Source organism: Saccopteryx leptura, chromosome 6 (assembly GCF_036850995.1).
Source record: "Saccopteryx leptura isolate mSacLep1 chromosome 6, mSacLep1_pri_phased_curated, whole genome shotgun sequence".
NCBI lineage: Eukaryota > Metazoa > Chordata > Mammalia > Chiroptera > Emballonuridae > Saccopteryx > Saccopteryx leptura.
This window is the reverse complement of record NC_089508.1, coordinates 22,142,604-22,164,091: the sequence shown is the minus strand read 5'-3', so window position 1 is coordinate 22,164,091 and position 21,488 is coordinate 22,142,604. Positions and strand designations below refer to the sequence as shown.

The following is a 21,488-nucleotide window of genomic DNA, read 5'->3' as shown; positions in this document are numbered from 1 at the left end:
TTTGTTCCCTTTAGGGTCTTCCATTTTTGTAGGATATTTTGTTTTGCTTTTTTACTTTTACTCTAATACTTATTCTCTAACCACCTCAAAGAGATTATGAATTAAATAGTATGTGTGAGTGCATTAACTACCTTGCATCCAAAAAATGAGCATAGCTTATTCTTCTGCTTCACACCAGATGCTGATATTTTTGAGAGGGGCAAGGGTTAGATGACAGTTGTCACTTTGGAAATTTTATGCTATGAAATATCAGCATCTTTGCATGCCATCAAGTTTCATCATACAGTGTTTGGTGATAAAGTCTGTTCATTTGGCTTGCAGCTTATCACTGTAACATATTTATTAATTTTACTTAATGTGTGCTAATTGATAGATGCTGTGGAGAAAGAATTATCCCTGCATATTTAGTGCCCAATTATACATTCTAAGAATGTAGATGGGCCTCCACCCCCCCAAAAAAACTAAATAAGATAAATCAGTGAATTAACATTGGATATATATGAATACATATGCAACAATTATAACTTGATTTAATAATTATAGAGTATGAGCCAAATGTTACATCCATTCCAGGAGAGATGATTGGAACCCAGTGTGAGAAAATCACAAATGATTTGCGTAGAGATGGTGAGGATGTCCCCAAGGCTAATTCTATGGGGAATCATTTCTGTCAACATTTCTAACCCAGAAAACAAAGATTGATGGAGGCTCTGAAGTAGATCAAAATATTTGAAGAAGAAAGAGGACAAATAGCAGAATTTACTCTCAAAGCCATACAGGAAGCACTTATGAAATGTTCTTTTGAAGTCCTGGCTGGTTATCTTAGTGATAGAGCGTCGGCTTGGCATGTGGAAGTCCTGGGTTTGATTCCCGGCCAGGGCACACAGAAGAAGCACCCATCTGCTTCTCCACCCCTCCCCCTCTCCTTCCTCTCTGTCTCTCTCTTCCCCTCCCACAGCCGAAGCTCCATTGGAGCAAAGTTGTCCTGGGCACTGAGGAAGGCTCATGGCCTCCTCCTCAGGTGCTAGAATGACTCCAGCTGAAACAGAATGGTGTGAACATCGCCCCCTGGTGAGCTTGCCAGTGGATCCTGGTCGGGCACCTCCCCACTTCTAACTTTGAAAAAATACAAAAAAAAAGAAATGTTCTTTTGACTCCAGTAGCTGTAGGAAGCTTCATGTTTTTAATCTGGCAGGTTTGGTGTGAATGTCCAGACAACTTACTTTTGTTTTGTTTTAATCAGTAACATGAATAATAATTAGAAGGATGTACCAATCACATAAAGTGATGCCAATCATGACATTGATAAGAGGAAAATTAAGCTGTGTTTGTATGTCTCTCTCTCTCTTTCCTTCATTTTTTGTGAGCTAAATTCTTCTGTTTTCCTCTCCAGAATATTTGGTATTTTTGTAAGAGAGTTTTCTTCTTTTTTCTGTTGTACACATTTTTTCCCCCATCTCAGCATGCTTTTCAAATTCAAGAGACATTTTTCTTTGCAATGTACAATAAAAGGTGATTATGTTAGAAAATATCAGAGATGGCTTTGTCATGTCTAGTGTGGGTAAATCATGTTGTGTCCTTAAGCACTCAGTAAATGAGGCCGAGGTAATGATTTAACAAATGAACAAGGCCTTCACCGGATCTCCCAGCCTTCCCCCAAAACTCCCTGAGGAGAGAAAGATCCAGGTGGTGGGTGCAATTACTTTTTCTTTAAAGGACTACAGAGATTCTGGCAAATCTAGATGTTTTGTTTTGTTTGCGCAGCAGAAGCTGCCTTTGCAAAGCAGGTCTTAGTAGTCTTCTTTTCAGCATTTAATTGAATTCAAGATGGCGGTAGGGAATTAAAAGGGGAAGATGAATTGCACAGTAAATAGTTAATGGGCACTGCCTACTTCCAGGCTCTGGAGGGAGATGGAGAGGTGAATAAGGCATAAGTAGGCTGCCTGTCTTCATGGAGCTGACATCATGGGAAGGAGCAAAACAAACCAATTTCACAAATACATATTTATTCACAATCATGACAAGCGGGGAGGAGGAGGGCAAGCTGCTAAGAAAGCAGAAAGCGACCTGAGCTAATGTCCTGACCTGGGAAGACCTCTGTGAGGAGGCAGTGTTGGAGCTCTGCAGCTCAGGATGAAAAGTTAGTTGGGCAAACGAGGACAAGGAAACGTGTTATAAACGAACAGCCTATGCAAGGGTCTTGCCATGAGAATCCTACTGTATCGTGTTTCCCAGTCTCTGGTCTACAGTTTGCATCTAACGTCTGGGACTATATCAGATTTGACCGTGTTAAGTGACCGGAAACACTTCAAGGGCTAAGAGAAGGCCACGGAAAGGGTTCCCAACAAGAGGAAGCACTGTCTCGTTACGTATTACGACGGAGTGCGGTGGGGCTGGTTGAATTTGAAGGTTTCCAAAGCTTGTGTGAATGTCATGACCGTGTTAAATGGGCTTCAAGCTCTCCTGTTGTGAACCATCTTGATTACTGCCTCTGTGGGATGCCAAAGGCACAGGCTTCCTCCGTGAAAATCCGAGACACGTGATTTCAGGCAAAGCCTCACAGACACATTCAAAAGGATTGATGGAAATACATTACTACACCGTGTTGATCACAGTTTTAACCATGTTTGCTAATGAGTGACCATACACATTGAACAGATCATATCATTGTTGTGGATGTCATCTCACTAATGTCATGGAAACTGTCATATAATGTGATACCGAGAAACCGTTTAGTGTGTATGTGTGTTTTGCTTCCCACAATTTATAGCCATCTGTGTTTCACCCACTTGCTTCTTCCAGAGAATACTACTAACCAGAAATCCGTAACTGGGAAACTTCTCAAGCTTCTTATTTTCTCATGGCTTGTCTTGTTTCTTTTTCTCCTGCTTGGTGGAAACTGCGGAGTTCAGTAGTTTTCCCACAGTCTAATTAGCCTCTCTATTTAATTTTAATAAAAACTCTGAACCAGAAGCTGGAGATAATGTGCCTGATTTAATTCCTACATGTCAATTTCTTTTTAATTGTTAATTCTTTTTCCCTAGTTCTTCCCACTCTCACTGCCCAGGCACAGCTGAGGCTCGGGTTATTATAAGACTTTTATGCCTACGCTGTCAATTATGCCTCCTGCTTCAGGATTAAATTCATTTATTATCATTGTTCTCATTATTAGTAATAATAAGGGGCATCTCCACCCAAACCTGGATGAATAGATGTTTTCACAGTTGTTACCTCCAATCTTAGCTTGTTTTAGTTTTTTTTTTACCCAGATAATTTCTTTCTTCTTTAATGGCACGGGGTGTTCAGTTCCCTATATTGCATATAAATGCTCTATTTTAGATTGTTCAAAAGACAAGGCCTTCTTCGACTTCTTAGTGTGGAGAACTGGCATATTTTCCATGGGTTGAATTCACCAGCTAGTGGCTCACAAAGGAGTTTTCTTTGATAACAAGTATTTGAAGAAGTATTTGAATGGGTAGAGGACATCTATGAGCTATCTAGTCTTTTCCTTAGAAAGGGCCCAGGTCCTCACCCTCAAAAGCACGTGTGGCTTTGACTTTCTCTGCTGACCCCATAAAGAGGACTTATTTTTTTTTTCCTTTTTAATGAAGGCATCACTATCACTAACAGAACAGCAACATGGTATAACCGCCTTAAAAACTGTCTCAGCTCCTCAGCAACACATTAATTCATTCAAGCTTCCATCCCAGACTCAAATCTCAATATGTCTCGCATGCTTAAAACACCTAGAGAGCCTCAGAAAAAGAAACCAGAGAGAAGTTTGGTGGAAAGGTGTTTTTTTTTTATTTTAATTTTATTACTTTGCACTTCATCCTTTTAGCAAACCTGCAAAAAGCAATGCAATTTAATTCTGAGTATGTAAAATGTTTGCACTTTAAATTATAAATGCCTCTCAACGATATAGTCTCTGCAAACAGCATTCTGTGGACTTTTTCGAAAAATAAATATGATGGCTCATCACCCGGTTTAAGGTACCCAATCTACTGCCCTACCCTTTCTTATCTTTATTTTGTTTTCTCACTGTGGCTCACTTGATATAATTTCCTAATCCTCCTTATCTTGAATTATAGCCCCTCAGACCATTAAATCTTTGCCTAGAAAATGAAGGCTGTGGCTCAGAATCCCAGAGAGAACAATTTGTTAGAGGCCCCAGCCTCTCAGCTTAATCATTCCACAAACATGGGTGGGGAGTGTGAGGTGATTTCTGCCAGGGACCAAGTGCTCTTCTAGACTTGGAGGCTGCAACAAAAAACCAAAACTGAATATTCTCATTGTGATTCTAGTTCTTACAGAACATGTATTCTGGGAGCGGGGTTGGAGACTGCCAACAAATAATTTAGCAAGAACACTGACAAATGCCATCAAGGAGATAGAGCAGGAGGATGTGTATGACAAAGGGCGTGGTTACTGTGGAGGCCTTAGGTGGAAACATGCTGGGGGAATTTGAAAGGAGATGAATATGGCTGGAGAGAGAGGAGATCTGGTACGAGGCAAACTCTGAGAGGTGACCAGGGGATGGATCGTCCATAGCCTGTTAGGCCATAAAAATAAATGGGATTTTATTAAAGTTCAATGGCAAACTGCTGGAATGTCCTAGGGAGTGAAGTGACGTGATGTGATATATGCTTTTGAAAGATCACTTTGGCTGCCATGTTAGAAAAGATTGTAAAGGAGTAAAACATGGGTCTTAGATACCTATTTTGTGAATATGGCATCAGTTCAGGTAAAAGATAATAATGGCTTGAACTCTAATAGCAACCAAACCCCCCTGTATACAACCACCCGGCCTGATGGCCTCACCCTGTCTTTGCAATGTCCTGAACTGTGAAATCTCTGACACCTTAAACCCTAATATCTCAGCTCTCAAATATAAATCCAGTTGCTTTCCTACATCAGCAAGGTTCCGCTGGCTTATAAATTGCTTCTCATCCTCAACCTCAGCTGCTTTCTTCCTCTGTTGTATTCATTCAAGCTTGTTCCAAACGGTTTCTCCCCCTTTATCTGACTGGAATGGTGCCTTCAACCTGGTCCTAGAAGTCATTTCTTTCCTTACCTTGATCAGCAGCCTTCTTACCTCGAACGTTTTTTGGTCAGCAGCCCTTCAACCTCCCAGTTCAGTCCCTTTCTCTAACCTCTGCACCACTGGGTTTCAAATGCTACTTTCTTTCCAAAGAACGCATCTGTCATTTGTGAGTTTCTTCTAATCCCTTTACCTCTAAATTTACCCACATCACCATCTCACTTTAAGAGAATCTCTTCGACTCATTGTTCAAAATCCTGTGTTCATCATTTTTCCACCCTGGCTTCTTCCCATTTAATGCCTTCATTTTCCACTGGTGCTGTGGCTATTATCCCTTTTGGCCTATAAATGTATCCAGGAATTTCCCAGCTTATGAGACAAATGAAAAGTAAACTTCTGTGAACCTGTTCTCTACTCCTTCCTTCTGCACCCTTCTATCCTCAGAAAAGGATGCTCTCTTTTTTTTTTTTTCTTTGTACTCAAATTTTCTGAGTTTTATCATCAGTTTCCTTTTCTAAACAAATAATACATTTATATTTCAGAGAAGTCACAGTTAAATGAATTCCAGCCATGACCTAATCTTTCAGGGAGAATCATAACTGTAAGGCTCCATGGGTCCCCAGCCCTACCTTCTTTTCTTCCACATCTGCCACTTAACATTCAAGTCACACCCTTATATACTTTTAGACACATGTTCTTTATACCTGGGAACATATAATATGTACAAGAGCATGCTCCTTCATAACTACAATAATAATAAGAACAATATCAACATTTCTATGGGGTAACTGAGGAGAAAATGTGCTCATGTATTCCAAATGCTCAGACTAGTGCTGGCACATAGTAAGCACTCAAATACTGTTTTTACATTTTTACCCACTCTCTTTGTCTGCAAAATAAGTTCAAGACTTAGTTGTAACTCTGTCTCTTTGGTGAGTTACCTGCCTTCTCTGCCACCTTACCTCACTCTGCCAGGCTCAAGTCGGTGCCCTATGCTCAGGGACACCGTAGATGGTTTACTTGTAATAAGCATAGCTGCATACTTCACACTGGTGCCTCTTCATACTTCTGCAACAAGTAGATTGAGGTAGAGAATTTAAGGACCCTAGCCATGTTTCAAACCAAGCTGTGGCTGAGTCGCTGTTTAACACTTGAGCCTCTAGAGAAGCCATCTGTGCTGCTGTGTGAGTCCATAATGAGTTCTCAATTAGGTTCCTAGTCCATTTCCAAATCTTCTTTCCCATTGAGATACTTCAAGCAGATATGAATGGGCCATAAATAAGTTGCCTAAAGATAAAGAAAATTAAACCAATTATCCTCTTCTAAGTGGTATCAGAGTATTTCAACCAACTTGAGAGAAATTCTTCAGAATGGTATACACTTTGTGTGTGTGTGTTTAGTGTGTGTTTACCGTGGGAAATATCTGCCTTTCGAGATCAGAGAAGAATATTTAAATAAATAGTAAAAGTAGGAAGCTTTTCAAGCATGTTTGAAGCCCCTTTGTGAAAAATACATGTAGATAGAGAAAACCTAAGAATAAAAATATTGAGTATTACTCAGTACTTTATATTGATAGTGGAGGCTATAAAAAGTAGTATTTATCTGTATGTGTGTTCTATACTGATGTGCTCTATCTCTCTAATTAGTCAGTTATTTTTAAAGAGCTGCAAATAAACCCTATAAGAATATCATAAATGCATTCCATTTAGAAAGATTTTGCAGATAAATTTTATTTTTGTTCTTCCAACATCCTCTTGTAGCCTTAAAAGCACAACAAAAACACCTTACTATTAACTACTTACAGAAACAGATCATTACTGCCTGGTAATATGTTAATTATGCTTATCATTCCTTCTCCTCCAACACCATTATGCTCTGGGATAGAAAAGGTGGGTGCTATGTGTGTCGCCTTGGAGAAATGAATAGTTGGAGTAGACAGGCTTCTCAAAAGAAATAACGGTATTTTCATGCAAAATTTCCCAAGTAGAAAAAGGGGCAAGAAAACGGTGAAACTATATAATGTATAAGCAGAATTATTAATAAGAGCACTGTAACTTTTGCTTCCAAAGGATCTTTCAACATGTAGACAAACTGCAGAGTAGGCCAGACAGAAGCAACAGGATTAGGGGAATGGAAAGAATGACTTATGAAAAAAAAAATTTTAAGGAGCTAAATATGTATAGGTTGGCTCAGTGACAATTCAGAAGCAATGACATTACGGACTGCAGAAATTGGCAAGTGACTGGCCATAAGCAGAGCAAGGGATTACTCAGGTCATGCAATGAAATCATCGAAGGGAGAAATATAAACTGAATATCTGGGTTCTTTGCTCAACTGTGGGACTTATTAGCTTATAAAAGACCTATCGTAGAATGTACTTCTTGGAATAAAGCAGCAGTTTTCAACCGGTGTGCAACAAGAATTTTTAAAACATGCACTAACTGACTATTTTGTCAGGAGCACTGACCTCTTTCACCTTAGATTGTCAAATAAAAAACAACAGCAGCCAACACAATAGCCATGCAGTGTCAATGACTCAAAATTATACCTATTTTTTGTCAGATCAGCAAAAATAAAATTGGCGTGCCACAGAATTTTGGTAATTAGTTTATGGGGGCCATGAGATGAATATCGTTGAAAATCATTGGATTAAATCAAGAGGCAAGGTATGGTAGCATGAAGTCTCCAATAGTTCAGTCAATTCTGAGCAACTTGTTGTCAGAAAATACTTCTTACTCATTTTTAATTCCTAGGATTTAACACATTATAAGAACTTTATAGAGAGATTAAAGCATGCTCAGTTTTAGTAAGAAGACATTGAAGCTTTTATATCTCTGATGGTTTATTATAAGATGACCTTGAGCAAGTTAATCTTTCTCAGAAACATCTGTAAAGTGGGTATTATTAATATCTACCTTAGAGGATTGCTGTGAGGTTTACATGAGTCATCTTGACATCTCCTTTCACCTACTTAATAGCTGTAAACCCACTTCTCTCCATCATCACTTCTGTTGTCTTGTTTACTTGAGGAGTTTCATAAATAGTTTCCTGGACTCCAGTCTTGCCCATCTTTAGTAGTTTCCACAATGCAGTCAAAATAACATTTTTCATTGCATAAGCCATCTCCTAGTTTAAAACCTCAGAAGGATCCCATTGCCTTTAGGTTAAAATTTGATCTCCATAGGATGACATACCTCATGCTAGCATCTACCTCTTTCTAGTTCCAACTTCTGTTATCCCACCCCTCCTACATAATGCTCTAGCTACACTGACTTGCTTATCAGCATGAATTCTCAATTTAATTTTCCTCTTTTATGCCATAAACATGCTACTTTTTCCACTGAGAAGTCACTGTCTACTCCAATCTCTCACTCTTTCTCTTCTATCTAATTTGCAGTCTTCTCAGAAAACCTAGTTCATATTTTACCTCTTTTGTGATATCCTACCTGAGATCCATGTGCCTCCCTTGTGTATTTCCATAGCACTGGACCTTATTATTATCTTACTATTCATTTTACTCTATTGTAATTGTCATTTCATATCTGCCTCTTCTAATAGACTATAGGCTTCATTGGGAAGATACCCTTGGATTAGTACCTGCTACTCAGTAAGCACTCAACACATTTTTTGAATAAAAACAATGAATGGATGGATGAATAGATGGAAGGATGAGTGGAGTGTAACAAAATAACTGAAATATGAGATATCATCAGTTAATGCCAGTACTATTCCTTTGCAATTTTGAAATTAAAAAATTCACTTTGTTGTCTCAAATCACTATGGTCTTGAATGAATTTTATTCAATTATTTATGTGTGCTTGTATTTATACCATTCACCTCCATCCATCACATTGGGATGGTATCTAGTCTAAGAGGAAGAGCAATAACGTAGGGGAGGTGGGGTAGATGTGGGCACATAGCAGACAGAAATATGCCAATAGAGTAGCTTTGCAGCAACACTTGAAAATACTGTAATATTTTAGGTATGAATCTTCATTTTTACAAGTAGATGCTTTATTGTGAATTTTATTAAAGAGAGGTGGAAATAAGAACAAAGGGGACTGGAATGGAGAATATAAGTAGAAATGGGGGAGAAAGAGACAAAAAGGTAAACTATTCTTTTTATGCATTCCTTCTCCCTCTCTGGTGCTTGCTCATAGCCCAGCTGCTTAACCCTAATACACATGGCCACCCTCCTCCCCATGTCTAGAATTTGCTCTAATTGTTTGGTGCATTGTAGCATCCTAGATGATCGATTGCCCATGCCAAGAGCAGAATGTTAAGATTCATGAAATTCGAGTCTGCTCCATTAATAACCTGAACAGGGTTGGTTCTCCTTCCTCCTTCCCCTTTGTTCTCTCCCTTGCCAAGTCTCCATTCTCACGCTTTTGTGTATGCGTGTGTGTAATGGAGACCAATGAAATTTCAGAGGAGGCAATGAATCGCCACCTAAGCCTATGCCTCGGGGTCTTCTGTGTCCCTTTGCAGCTGTGTGATAAATTGCCGTCTTTAGAATTAATTGTTACCTTTTCAGGAAGTGTTTACTCATTTTTGTCTCTTTACTGGTTCATCAGCTAACCTCTACGATAGAGTCAAACTTTCCTTCCTCTTCTCAGGAGCTTAGTATGAGGCTAGAACACCAACTGGTGGAGTCAACAGGAAGCACAGATGCCTCCATGTTGGTCTCCAGCACGCAAATTTAGTGCAGACCCCAGGCCATGTCATCTCAGTTGCCCTTTAATGAACTTGCTCTTGTTTCTTTTCTTTTGGCTCTGAGATTTAAAATAAATAAATAAATAAATCTTTGACATTTACTCTCAGTTCAATCTCCCAGGCTCCGGGAAGAAGGAATATTTTTTCAGGAAAGCACTTATCTCTTCTTTGTCAGGTTTTTACTATGTTCAAGAGCTGAAAGGAAGTGAGCTAGTCCTCATGCACCTCTTTATAAACATCTCTGAACCTGCTGGAGTTTCCAGAGAGAGTACTGACACACAGAGGCAGCCCAGTCCTTTTCTGATACTCAGAAACACTTTGCCCAAAACAGTCTGCCTCAAGGATGGCTCTGAAGGGCCCAGGGTGAAAAGGAGTTCAGCCCGGGCTGTGCTGCACTTTTATTGATACCGGATCTCTTTAAGCCACAGAGATCCAGAAACGTTGCAATATACTCTTTGTAACTAGTGCCTCTAATAGGGCTGTAAGTGTAATATATTCAGTGATTCTCAGTCAGGGATGATTTTTCACTCCTCCCACCACCGACCCCCAGGGGACCTTTGGCAATGTTTAAAAACATTCTTGGTTTTCACATTGGGTAGGGGAAGCTTGTGGAGGTCCTGCTGATATCTAATGAATAGAGATCATAGATTAGGACTACACAATGTACAACAATTTTGCAATATGTAAATCCAGTGTAATGTACTATGGGAAATTCTTAGAAAGTAAGTAGGAGCTATAACTTCCATACTCTTAGCATTAAAGAAAAAAGCAGTCAACATTTGTGTTTAAGCTCTGATTATATGCAAAGTTGTATGGTAACTTCAAACAGTGGCGCGGCTGTGATCTTGAGGGTGGTGGTGAAGCTTAAATTTAGTAAGACACTTCCCTGGAAGGTAGCTTCATTGGTTATAGCATCATTCTGATATGCCAAGGTTGTGGGTTCGATTTCCAGTCAGGGCATATACAGGAATCAACCATTGAATGCATAAGTAAGTGGAAAAACAAGTCAATATCTCTCTCCCCCTACCTCTCTCTCCCATTCCTCTCTCTCTAAAATCAACTATAAATAAATAAATTAAATAAATAAATAAATAAATAAATAAATAAATAAAGTAAGACATTAATGCAAACCTATCAACATTCAGTGATATCAGATACGCTTAAATTCAGGACTGAATTTGATGATGTAGTGAGGGCTGGAAAGGTCTAAGAAGATTTAATGAAGAAAAAGGAACCTGATCAGAGTCTTGAGATGAATGACCGAGGAGGCAGACAGGCCGAGTTGATTGATCATGATGGGTGTGCGAAGGATGGAAGGGTGGAGAGTCTGGCACGAGGATGTGAAGGAAGCCCACTGCCTGCACTCACGGGGGAACCTTCAGGTGGGGCCTGGCAAAGGCGAGTTGCAGAAGTTGTAAAACTGTTTGGGAGATCAGATTTTCAAGTCTGGTTTTCTAGTCTTTCAGGACTGTTTCTTGGAATAACTATTTTTGATCTTGAAAACTGATAAACAAGATGTGGGCCAAGAAATTTAGAACTCCTAAGGGACTTTTAGATTGACACCTGTCAGAATTTCCATTTTGCAAAATAACATGAGGGAAAAATGACAGGTGGGCTTGAGAGACAGATAGTCTTTGTTAGGATTTTAGACAAAAAAACCATTACAGGAGTTTCTTAAGGGAGCCCGCAGTCAGTGTGTGACTTGCTTCTTTCTCTTAATAAGGCACATCCTGACTACTATTGGCTAGAAGATGTGAATGTAACTTTACCGAAGGCCTATGAGCTTGAAGTGGAGTCTTGAATTTCATTGTTTACTTTCCAATAACTGGCCTAATGACACTGGGCAAAAATGCCAATGTAAAGGTTAGGCTGGGTCACGTCATGCTCAGTTTAGAGGTTAGGCTGGGCCGCGTCATGTTCAGCTTAGAGGTTAGGCTGGGCTAGGTCATGTCCAGCTCTAACCTTCCCCATGATTCCCCCATTGAGTTCCTGCTCCATGCTGAGAGGGTAGAGACAGCATGGCATATCCAGGGCACATTTTGTGATCTTTCAGCGCAATGTTGAAATAAGCAATGCCAGCAGTCTTCTGTTCACCTTAATGGCCTGGTACACCTTATGAATAAACAACACCCATTTTTTTGTTACTGGATCTCATCTGCAACACGTTTATGAAGTCATAATTCTACAGTATTTCTTGACAGGGATTCTGGAAGGGGGGAAAATGACAATGCAGTTGTTTGCTAACATCTGGGCTCATTTTTTGCACATGGGTATGGCCTGAAGGTGAATTGTCCCGAGGCAAGAACCTAATCCAATTTGTATCTCTACCTAGAGGTACTTACAGAAACTGTCAGATGGTTCCCACACTGACAAATCCCAAGTAGAGTTCAGACATGTTTTGGGGGAAATTCCTCCTATCTTTCCAGGGCCAAGCTTCCCGTAACATTTTTACCAGTCTCCTGTTTGCCTTTGGAGCATGCGAACCAGGGGCCGAGGAAACAGTTTTCTGTTTCTCTTGTCTAATTTGCTTCTTTTAAAAAGTGAATTTTAATGAAAAGCCACTCATATGATTTAAAGAGATTTAGATCAAGGACCTCAGCCAGAATTTGCTTTAAAATGTCCCTGACTCAGTTTCCACATCTGAGCAATAGCTTCCTTGGTGATATCAGTGTTGTTTTTTCTATCATAAAATTGACCTGCTCTGGAGGAGTAACAACATTTGATTCCACGTTATTGCATTCCATTATAATCATTCAAGCAGCAGAATTTAAAAAAAAATGCTTCATTTGCAACTCTTTGTACACTAACCACAGCACATCACTTTGACAAAGGATTGCTGTGCTGTATCTGAAGAACACAAAGCTGCCCTTTAAATTAACTAGTGCAAGTTAGTTGCTTGGTGCTAGTGAAGAGTTTATTATCTGTTGGGTATAATGATTACTTTCCCAAATACAGTGCTTAGCAGGTGCCTTGCATGAAGCTTGGAGCTTTGTGTGCACAGGACTATTCTTTCTGCACTTATAGATGAGGAAATCACAGTGTAAGTTACAAAGTGTGTTGCAAGTCCAGAGGGATAAGTGCCTTCTGCACAATCCCTTGTTGAAAACTTTCTAGGCTTCTGGAATACAAAATATTAAATATATCGTTGGCCCCTCTTATCTTCCAGGGATACATTGTAAGGCCCCCAGTGGATGCCTGGAATGCCACATGAGTTCACTACACCTTTTCAGCAGAGAGCAGGGGACAATGACTGCAACCACAGGGTAGCAGGGGTGCTTGCATGCTAGGCCCAGAATGACAGAAACACAGAGGAACACAGACCAAATGACCTAACTTGTTTCGGGATGCAGCCCCACGTAAGCACACAGGTGATTAGTGTAAGGGAAACGTCGGCAGACCTAACCACTGAGGCTTGGAAATGAGAGCGGCTGATGTCTCATTTCTCTTTTGCTTTGCTTTCCTTCATCTGCTGCGAATGATCTCTATTTTCTTGTTGCTGTATTATGACAATAAAAAAAAAAGAACACCCGGTGTGCAAATGTTATACTTTTTTCTTTTCAATTTTTTATTGAATTTATTGGGGTGGCACTGGTTAGTAAAATTATTCAGATTTCAGATGCACAGTTCTATAATACTTGATCTATATACTGTACTGTGTGTTCACCACCCCAAGTCAAGTCTCCCTCCATCTTCCTCCACCTCTCCTCACTCTCGTCCCTCCTGCAATCCCCACACTGTTGTCTGTGTCTATAAATTTGTTCCTTTTCTTTTCTTAATCGCTTTGGTTTTTTATCCAGCCCCCTCACCCCAGCCCCTCTGACAGCTGTCAGTCTGTTCTCTGTATCTATGAGTCTGTTTCTATTTTGTTTGTTAGTTTATTTTTGGTCTGAAAGGAGGAAGCTACCTCCTGTGAAATCCTGGATTAATCTTTTTTTTCCACCCAGAACTTAAAGGAAAGGCTAATTTATGAGCAACCCTTACGTCAGGCCCTGACCTAAAGCTCGGATCCCTGTTACCTCCTCAGAGTCCTGGGTGGGGGAAGCAAGTCATTGCATCCGAGCGCAAAGCAAACACTGCAATTCTACAGGGCCTCCTTTTTGCGGTAAAATGGACCATTGCCTCTCAGATTGCCAGCTGAGATGCATCTTCTCCCTGAAGCAAAGTGGTAAGCGAGCCTCTGAAGCTTTTCACCGCTCAACCACCGCTTTAGGGCAAAACATTTTTAGAGCTAGAATAGTCCTACGGTATGTTAACTGAGTAGGTGTTGCTACCACATCTTTGAGTAGAAAATTAAAAGCAAAAATTACTACATGGAGTAGCAGAGTCTGTACGTTTGAAATTGAGACCAGTTAGCCTTCCTACCTGAAGAGAGCCTGCAGTGAGCACGGAGGGAGGAGTTTCAGCATGGGACCAGGCTGGGACTAGGGTCCATGGGGCTGGTCCCACTCACACCTGCTAGAATCTCTCCCCTGCTAGGAAGCAGCTCTCTCTCCTCCCCTATTGCTTTCTCTGATGAAGAGAAGGTCGTTGGTGCTCACCGGTTGAGGGCAGCCCTTTCCGCATGCAGGAGGTGCCTTTGAAAAGCCGATGGCAAAAGAAGGCTTTGAAAGCAGGGAGAGACTTTTTCATTCGTGCAGTCCCCAACCCGAACACTGGTTCTCTGCGCAGTACAAGCGGTTTCAAAGTTATCTCCCATGCTGATATGAATGTGATAACACAGAGCAGAGAGGTGCATAATGATTTCCTTTCAAATGGCTGCCACACCATTTATCTTCGCACACTGTCAAAGACCGATCTGGCTGGGACTGCGCAGTGGCATGGAATAATTAATCTCGTGCTGGGGAAGGAAGTTCTTCATTTGTCTCCTGAGAAATTAGCACGGCGTTGACAGGGAAAGCGAATGATATGATGAGGAAGGAGAAGGGGTGTGGCATTTTTAACTCCAGGTGCCAAGCTGTGTAGTCTTGATTGAACACCTACTATGTGCCAAAGACTGGGGATACTCATGATACCTGCTCTGGTAACTCATAGTCTCTTGGGGGTCATGTATTCTTTCTAATGGCTTGTCACCTTTACAAAAGGCCCAAGTGATGCTTGTAGCATCACCGAAGAAGGGTTGAATTTCACCCAGTGTCTGCACTAGACTTTGTAAAGGCTCGCCTTCTATAACGTAGAACTCCCCCTCCGCCACCACCAACGCAGAGTGGCTTTAATAAGGTAAGAATCCAGAGGTTAGTGGTCTCGGACTAAATGGATGGTCTGCCCCTCCCATCATGCAGTTCCCATATCTGGATTAGAGCTGTTCCTACTTTCTAGCAAGTGAGAAGAGAGAAAGGGAAATCACCTGCCTTATCATGTTGGGGGTAAGACCCTGGAGTAGCACTCATCACTCTGCTCATATTCCACAAGGCCACACCTGTCCACAGGGCCAGAAAGGCAAGGAAACACAGCCACTAGCTGGAAAGCCATGTACCTTGCTTAAACTAAGTTAGGTGGTTCTCTTTCTAAAAGAACCAAAGGAACCAAGATTTGGGGGAAGACTAAGCAATCTCTGCCACCACAGAGGTATTGGGTAAATTCCTTTCCGCTTCTCTGAATTTTCAGCAATTCGCCTCTTAGATGAGGACACTGAAAGAGGTGAGCATACAGTCCACTTCATTTCCAAAGTCAAAGTAACAGCAGGAGGCTCCTCGTTCTTCCTGAGGTCCCACCATACAAGAGGCCCAGCGATGGGCTCTGTGCTGGCAGTCTTGTTTTGAGCCAGTTTCTTTTATTTGGAAACATCAGATGTTGACCCTACACTAGGATTCAGATGAGAGCAGGGCATGGTTCTAAGAAGCAGTGAGTGGAAAGAGTCAAGCCTGTAATCATCTTCCTCTGAGGCTGTGAATGCACTACTGACTGGGCCAAATGGAACAATGGTGTGATCCATGTGAGCCAGAAGCAAAGTACTAGACTCAGACAGTGGGGGGGGGGGGGCACCAGGGAAGCCTTCTGTTGCAGAGAGGTCAAGGCAGGCATGTTTCCTTGGGACAAAGGGGACGCTGGCCTGGGGAGACAAGCTTAAAGCCATGGGGAGCATATACTTGTTTTGAATGGACAAAGCAAGCAGCCAAATTATACTACCAAGGAGCCAGGCAGTGAATGGCTTCTCCTGTTTTTTTTCATAATGAAGGGATAGTGCTTCTCTCAAGACCCAGGAAACATGGGCCACAGCTTCCCAGACTGGGATTTTGGAACATGGGTGAACCATGTTCAGGTGGCTAAACAGAGCCTGAAGTCATCATAGTCCTGAGCAAGTCCCAGCCAATCACACGGGTCTCCTCCATCGCCTTCATTTCTGTGTGCGCTGCGATTGGAAAAGATTGCAAAGCACTCGGTAGAGCCCCCCAACAAGAATGTTTCACACTAGGCCTTTGGGAACGTGCTCAGCTGGTCATTCCGGTGATTTAAATAGATTGTCTTTATTGAGACACACGGGCAAATCAGCTCTGGCATTTCCATTTCCTCTGTAAAGTGAATTGTGGAAAGAGGTTCATTATAATAATTAAAGAAGATTTATGCAGTAACTGCATTCGTTCCCCTGTGTTCTGTTACCCTGCTAATATTTTATGAACAAAAAACATGAGTACAAGATAGTAACTATTTAATTCCACAAATCTGCTCCTGAATGAGTTATTTATAAGTTAGAATTTTATAAATAAATTCTTTTATAAAAATACATATTATTTTTAAAGTTTATTAATTTTTAAAGTCAATTACAGTTGACTTTCAATATTATTTTAGTTTCAAAATGTGCAGATAGTTTTTGAATGGGCCAGATTAGAAAGACATTCAAAACAGTTAGAGGAAACTTGCCCATTATTTGATAAAGTGGCCAGTCATGCCCCACAACCTAAATATTAGCTTTGACAGTCTTTAAATGAACTCTTTGGCCATTGGCAAATACCTCGCCTCTCCATATAGAGAAGTCTGGTTTCTCCACTGTACGAGGAGTGTGGGTGGGAATGCGGCAGGAGCCAAGTGACGTACGTCAGTGCCTCCTCTGTCCTCTGACTTGACGTTCCCTTTGGAAAAACCCACAACTCAGACAGCACAGAGTGAAAATCTCCCACCACAGGAAGACAGTGTGTGGGTTGCTAAAGAGTGTGGTTTCTGTGGTTGGAACCGAGAAAAACAGTGGTGTGTACTAAGCTCTTGACCCAACTGCGTGGGGTAGATCAGATGAACAGAGAAGCCACAGCCACATGATCTGCTTCCATCTGGTGTGCTTCTCTAGAAGTTTCCCAAATTACAACAATAGCAAAGACCTATTAGCTTCAACAGAGACCCTCATAAATAGTTAAACAGACACAGCTCAAGTTTGAAGAGTCGCCTAAGCAGTGATTTTACTCGTGTTTCAGTCATTTCCTCAGCTTTTTATATAAAAGATTTCACAGGAGCTTCATATAAAATGGTATAAATAGTAATAATTATTATGCATTCTTTAAACCACATGTCCTATTTAGGACCAATAATTACATTTTCCAATTTAACATCCATTCTTTTCAGATGATGTGTTCCTACTCATTCTTGAAAACTATCATAAACTGAAAGCTGCTATAAACACAAAATTCTTAACTAAGACAACAAATCTGAACTCATTAACTATTTCTACCCAGAAAACTTCTTCGTTCTCCAAAAGACCCATTTTTCAACTTCTTCTTTTTTAAATTAATTTTTTTCTTTTATCTCTGACTTTCCTCCTTTTAATTAACCATTTATTTATTTATTTATTTATTTATTTATTTATTTATTTATTGTATTTTTCTGAAGCTAGAAATGGGGAGAGACAGTTAGACAGACTCCCGCATGTACCCAACCGGGATCCACCCGGCACACCCACCAGGGGCGACGCTCTGCCCACCAGGAAGGGATGCTCTGCCCCTCCAGGGCGTTGCTCTGCCGCGACCAGAGCCACTCTAGCGCCTGGGGCCGAGGCCAAGGAGCCATCCCTAGAGCCATCTTTGCTCCAATGGAGCCTTGGCTGCGGGAGGGGAAGAGAGAGACAGAGAGGAAGGAGGGGGGGTGGAGAAGCAAATGGGCGCTTCTCCTATGTGCCCTGGCCGGGAATCGAACCCGGGTCCCCCGCACGCCAGGCCGACGCTCTACCACTGAGCCAACCGGCCAGGGCCACTTTCCTCCTTTTAAAACCACAATTATCAGACTTTCTTCTCTGTTATTTCATGTATTATAGCCCAATTTAAAGGTACTGTTTTTGTTGCTTCTTTACAGTATTTTAAATATTTTGGCATTAGCTAGAATAATCCCTCTATTCCTCACTCCCACTTTTAATCTCCCCCAATAATTTCCACTTATAGATATAAAAATATAAATGAAAGGAACAGCTCATATTTTTATGCCTACTCTTACCCTTTATCTCTATTTCTGTTTCTATGCATAGTTTCCTGGTGAGACCATGGAGTACACCAGGCAGTACTCAGGTGGTCTTAGACTCTGATGAATCTGTCCTGTACCATGTCATCAGGATTCCACTATATGTCTGATAAAGTTACTCAAGCTAAGGTCATTATAATCAATTAGATCCAAGTGTTTATCCTAAATTCTATATACTAATCTAGTTCATTTAGTGGAATATTATAAGTCTTTGCATATATAGATGAAGAAGTATATGGGGCGTGGTAAAGAAAAGTATATTTCCTGTAAGAAGTTCAATCAAGGGAGCTTAAATTGTGTCGCTCGGGTGTGATTCTCATCTGCTCGTATGTAAGGCCAACCTTGTCTATTAGGCAAGAGGAAATTTAATTTGCAACCTATTTTATTAAAGAATAAATTAAAGTACCAAGTGGGAATTGCAATCATTGAAAATAATAGGACATGGGCCTTGCCTAGATTTAAAACTGGGTCTTTGTGAGTCTCATTCATAATGACACCGTAATAATAGCTAAATGTGTTAAAGACTTATGAGCCAGGGACTGTTTAATATACTTTTACATTTATTAATTGACTTCATTCCCACAATACCCCTACGAATACAGTTCTTTCATCTCCATTTTATGTATGAAAGAACTGAGGAATAAAAAAAAAACTTAGAAGTTTCTCTCAGTTCATATAGCTGGTGCACTTTGGAGGTGTGATTTGAACCCGTATACTCTTAATCACTATTGACACTGTATTAATGTGGTTTGATGAAACGATGAAAAGAGCAATGACCCTTTAGGCTCAAAAGAAACTGCTGAAACCCATATTTTGGTATTTTATATATTAGCAAGATCAATTGTTAGAGAAGTGTTACATATAAGGGTCTTGCCCTTGGACAAAATTAAAACTTTCTAGTGATTCGACTACTATGACCAAATTGCAAAATATTCAGTTGATGAATAATTAAATCCAGATGTTATTTTCAGCAACAGCAGCGGCAAAAACTGGAGGTGGGTGATGAGGGATGATAGACGTGACAGACTTAGTATTCATCAAAGCCATCATAATTACTTTTGAAAATAAAAATGTATTTTAAATGCCCGCCCTCCACTAATCTAAGAATTGCACAATAAAAAATAAAAATCTGCTTGCCATTTCCGAGCCAGCCATACAGAAACCTCTGTGGCAAATGTAATATGCATAACTGGATTCACAGTTTTGTTTTCTTAAGGTGAAGTAATTTGGCTACCATTAAACTCTTTGGGAAACTGGTTTCAATAATGTTCTTTAGTTATCAGGCTACCATATTTTTTTTTTTTCCTTCAGGAGAAGGAAAAAGAAAAAAATGTACCACTAAAACCTGTACTGTGTATAATAATGAAATTGGTCCATTTCTGCACAGGATTGCAACAATTCTTTATCACTCAAGAGGAGCCGAGGTGTGAAAGCAGGCGGTTTCTCAAGCTATAGGAAATTGCTGAATTCACAGATTTCTATTTTAACCAATGAACTGTTATATATCATATGAAGCTGAAATTTGGTTTGTTGGGGGTTTTTTTTATGACTATGATTTGGTTTTAATAATAATAGTTGGAGGGGACAAATTGTAAGGGAAGATGTAAGTGTACTTTTGTTAATTTTTTATTAGAATATGTGAGAAGGGTCAGCAAAAAGGAAAACAAGTTTATCTTTGTACTTGTGCCCTTATTTCCCTGTGATTTTCAGCACAGACATGTTCCTGCTACTGTAGGATCCAAAGATATTGCATTGCCTTGCTTGCTCTGAGAATGTGCCAGAACCTGGTTCCAAGGCTGATACAATTAATTAAAACCATAACATAATTTTAGCTAGCTGCAATGCATTCCTGCAACCATCTTTTTGGATTGTTTATTTAATATTGACTGATTTGCAGTCGCTGAAGATATCAAGTCTTTTCTTTAATATCTTTCATTAGAGACGGTACAAATTTATTTTGACCAGCTCATGGTCTGGACCTTCTCTAACCTTGTACATTTCTGAACAGATTTATTTCTGCTTTGCATTCTTCGCCCAACCAGCTACCTCTCCAATATCCTTTTATAATTTATAAAGTAGCTCTTTTCTGCTGTTGGTAAAAAAAAAAAAAAAAAAAAAGGCATCTGATTTCTGTGTATGCTCTGGAATTTGGTTTAAAAGTGCTGGCTTTTAATTTATGGACCAATGCATGATGTAGGGTGTATCAATTTGGGAATGCTGAATGATGGAAATGTCATGACATTTACAATCCAGATGTCAAGGCAAGCTGGGAGACGAGCAGCTTGGCTGATAATTAGATGGCAGGTGTCCAAGCTGTCTCACGTGATACACATTATTTTTTTGAATATTTGAGATTCAGGAACCTAGCCCTGAAAGATAAATAAGAAATCACCTCACCTATACAATTTTCTTAAGTGTCATAATTGTATTGCCTTTTTAAAAATGTATTTTTGGAAATATCATATATAAGAAAACAAAAATCATTCACAATCTTTAATTTTAGTCTATCTCTGTGAAGGAAACAAAACAAAACATGAAGGAACTGAAGCCCAAGACATTTAAATGATTTCTAGGATTATCCCGCTAATTAGGTCAGAAATGAAACCAGAATCCTGCAGTCCTAATTTCTTATTCTCAAAACACAAAATCCCAACCATATTGAGATATCATTGACATATAACATTGTGTAAATTTAAATTATACAACATGTTGATCTGATACACATGTATTGCAAAGTGATTAGATTATTTAGTACCTCCATCATATACAGTTAAGTTTTCTTTCTTTGTGGTGAGAACATTTAATATTCACTCCGTTAGCAACTTTCAAGTCTATAATACAGTATTGTTAACTATAACCACCATGCTGTTCACCAAGAACTCATTCATCATATAACTAAAAGTTTGTATTCTTTGACCAACATCTCATTTCACCCACCCTTCTCCCTTATTCCTGAATTTGATTATAAAGTACAAGGTAACCCATTCTTTGATCCTCTTGAGTCAACAATTGAACCAAATCCCTAGTGCCTTCTTAAGGAAACTAGACACCAAACTCTAAAGCTTTGGTTGAAAAATTATGATTAAACTTACATGGTACCAAAGCAATAGCCTAAAGTTAAAAAAAAAAAATCTAGTTTGTAGAGTTGATTCATTTAATTTAATTTAAAGAGAACTTGGAACTTGGGGGGGTGCAGGGGAGTGTACCTGAGTTCTACCCATTGAGCTCTCTATTCCAGATGGAGCACCTTGTTACTATAGGATATTAAGGATCATTGAACCTCTCTTCCACTCTGTTT

The 21,488-nt window shown here is 40.0% G+C and overlaps 1 protein-coding gene across 17 annotated transcripts in view; it reads left to right on the top strand.

Annotated features, from left to right (window-relative positions):
• Positions 1–21,488, top strand: part of NRXN3 (neurexin 3) — a 1,639,812-nt gene that overhangs the window by 1,502,145 nt on the left and 116,179 nt on the right. The window contains exon 21 of one of the 17 annotated variants that reach the window (XM_066388155.1): positions 12,921–12,990. The exons of the other annotated variants lie outside the window; for them this stretch is intronic. Within the exon in view, the coding sequence (XP_066244252.1) occupies positions 12,921–12,965 (45 nt within the window). The 3' untranslated portion in view covers positions 12,966–12,990. Of the gene's footprint in view, positions 1–12,920; positions 12,991–21,488 lie in introns of those variants that run through there. 17 annotated transcript variants of the gene reach the window in all.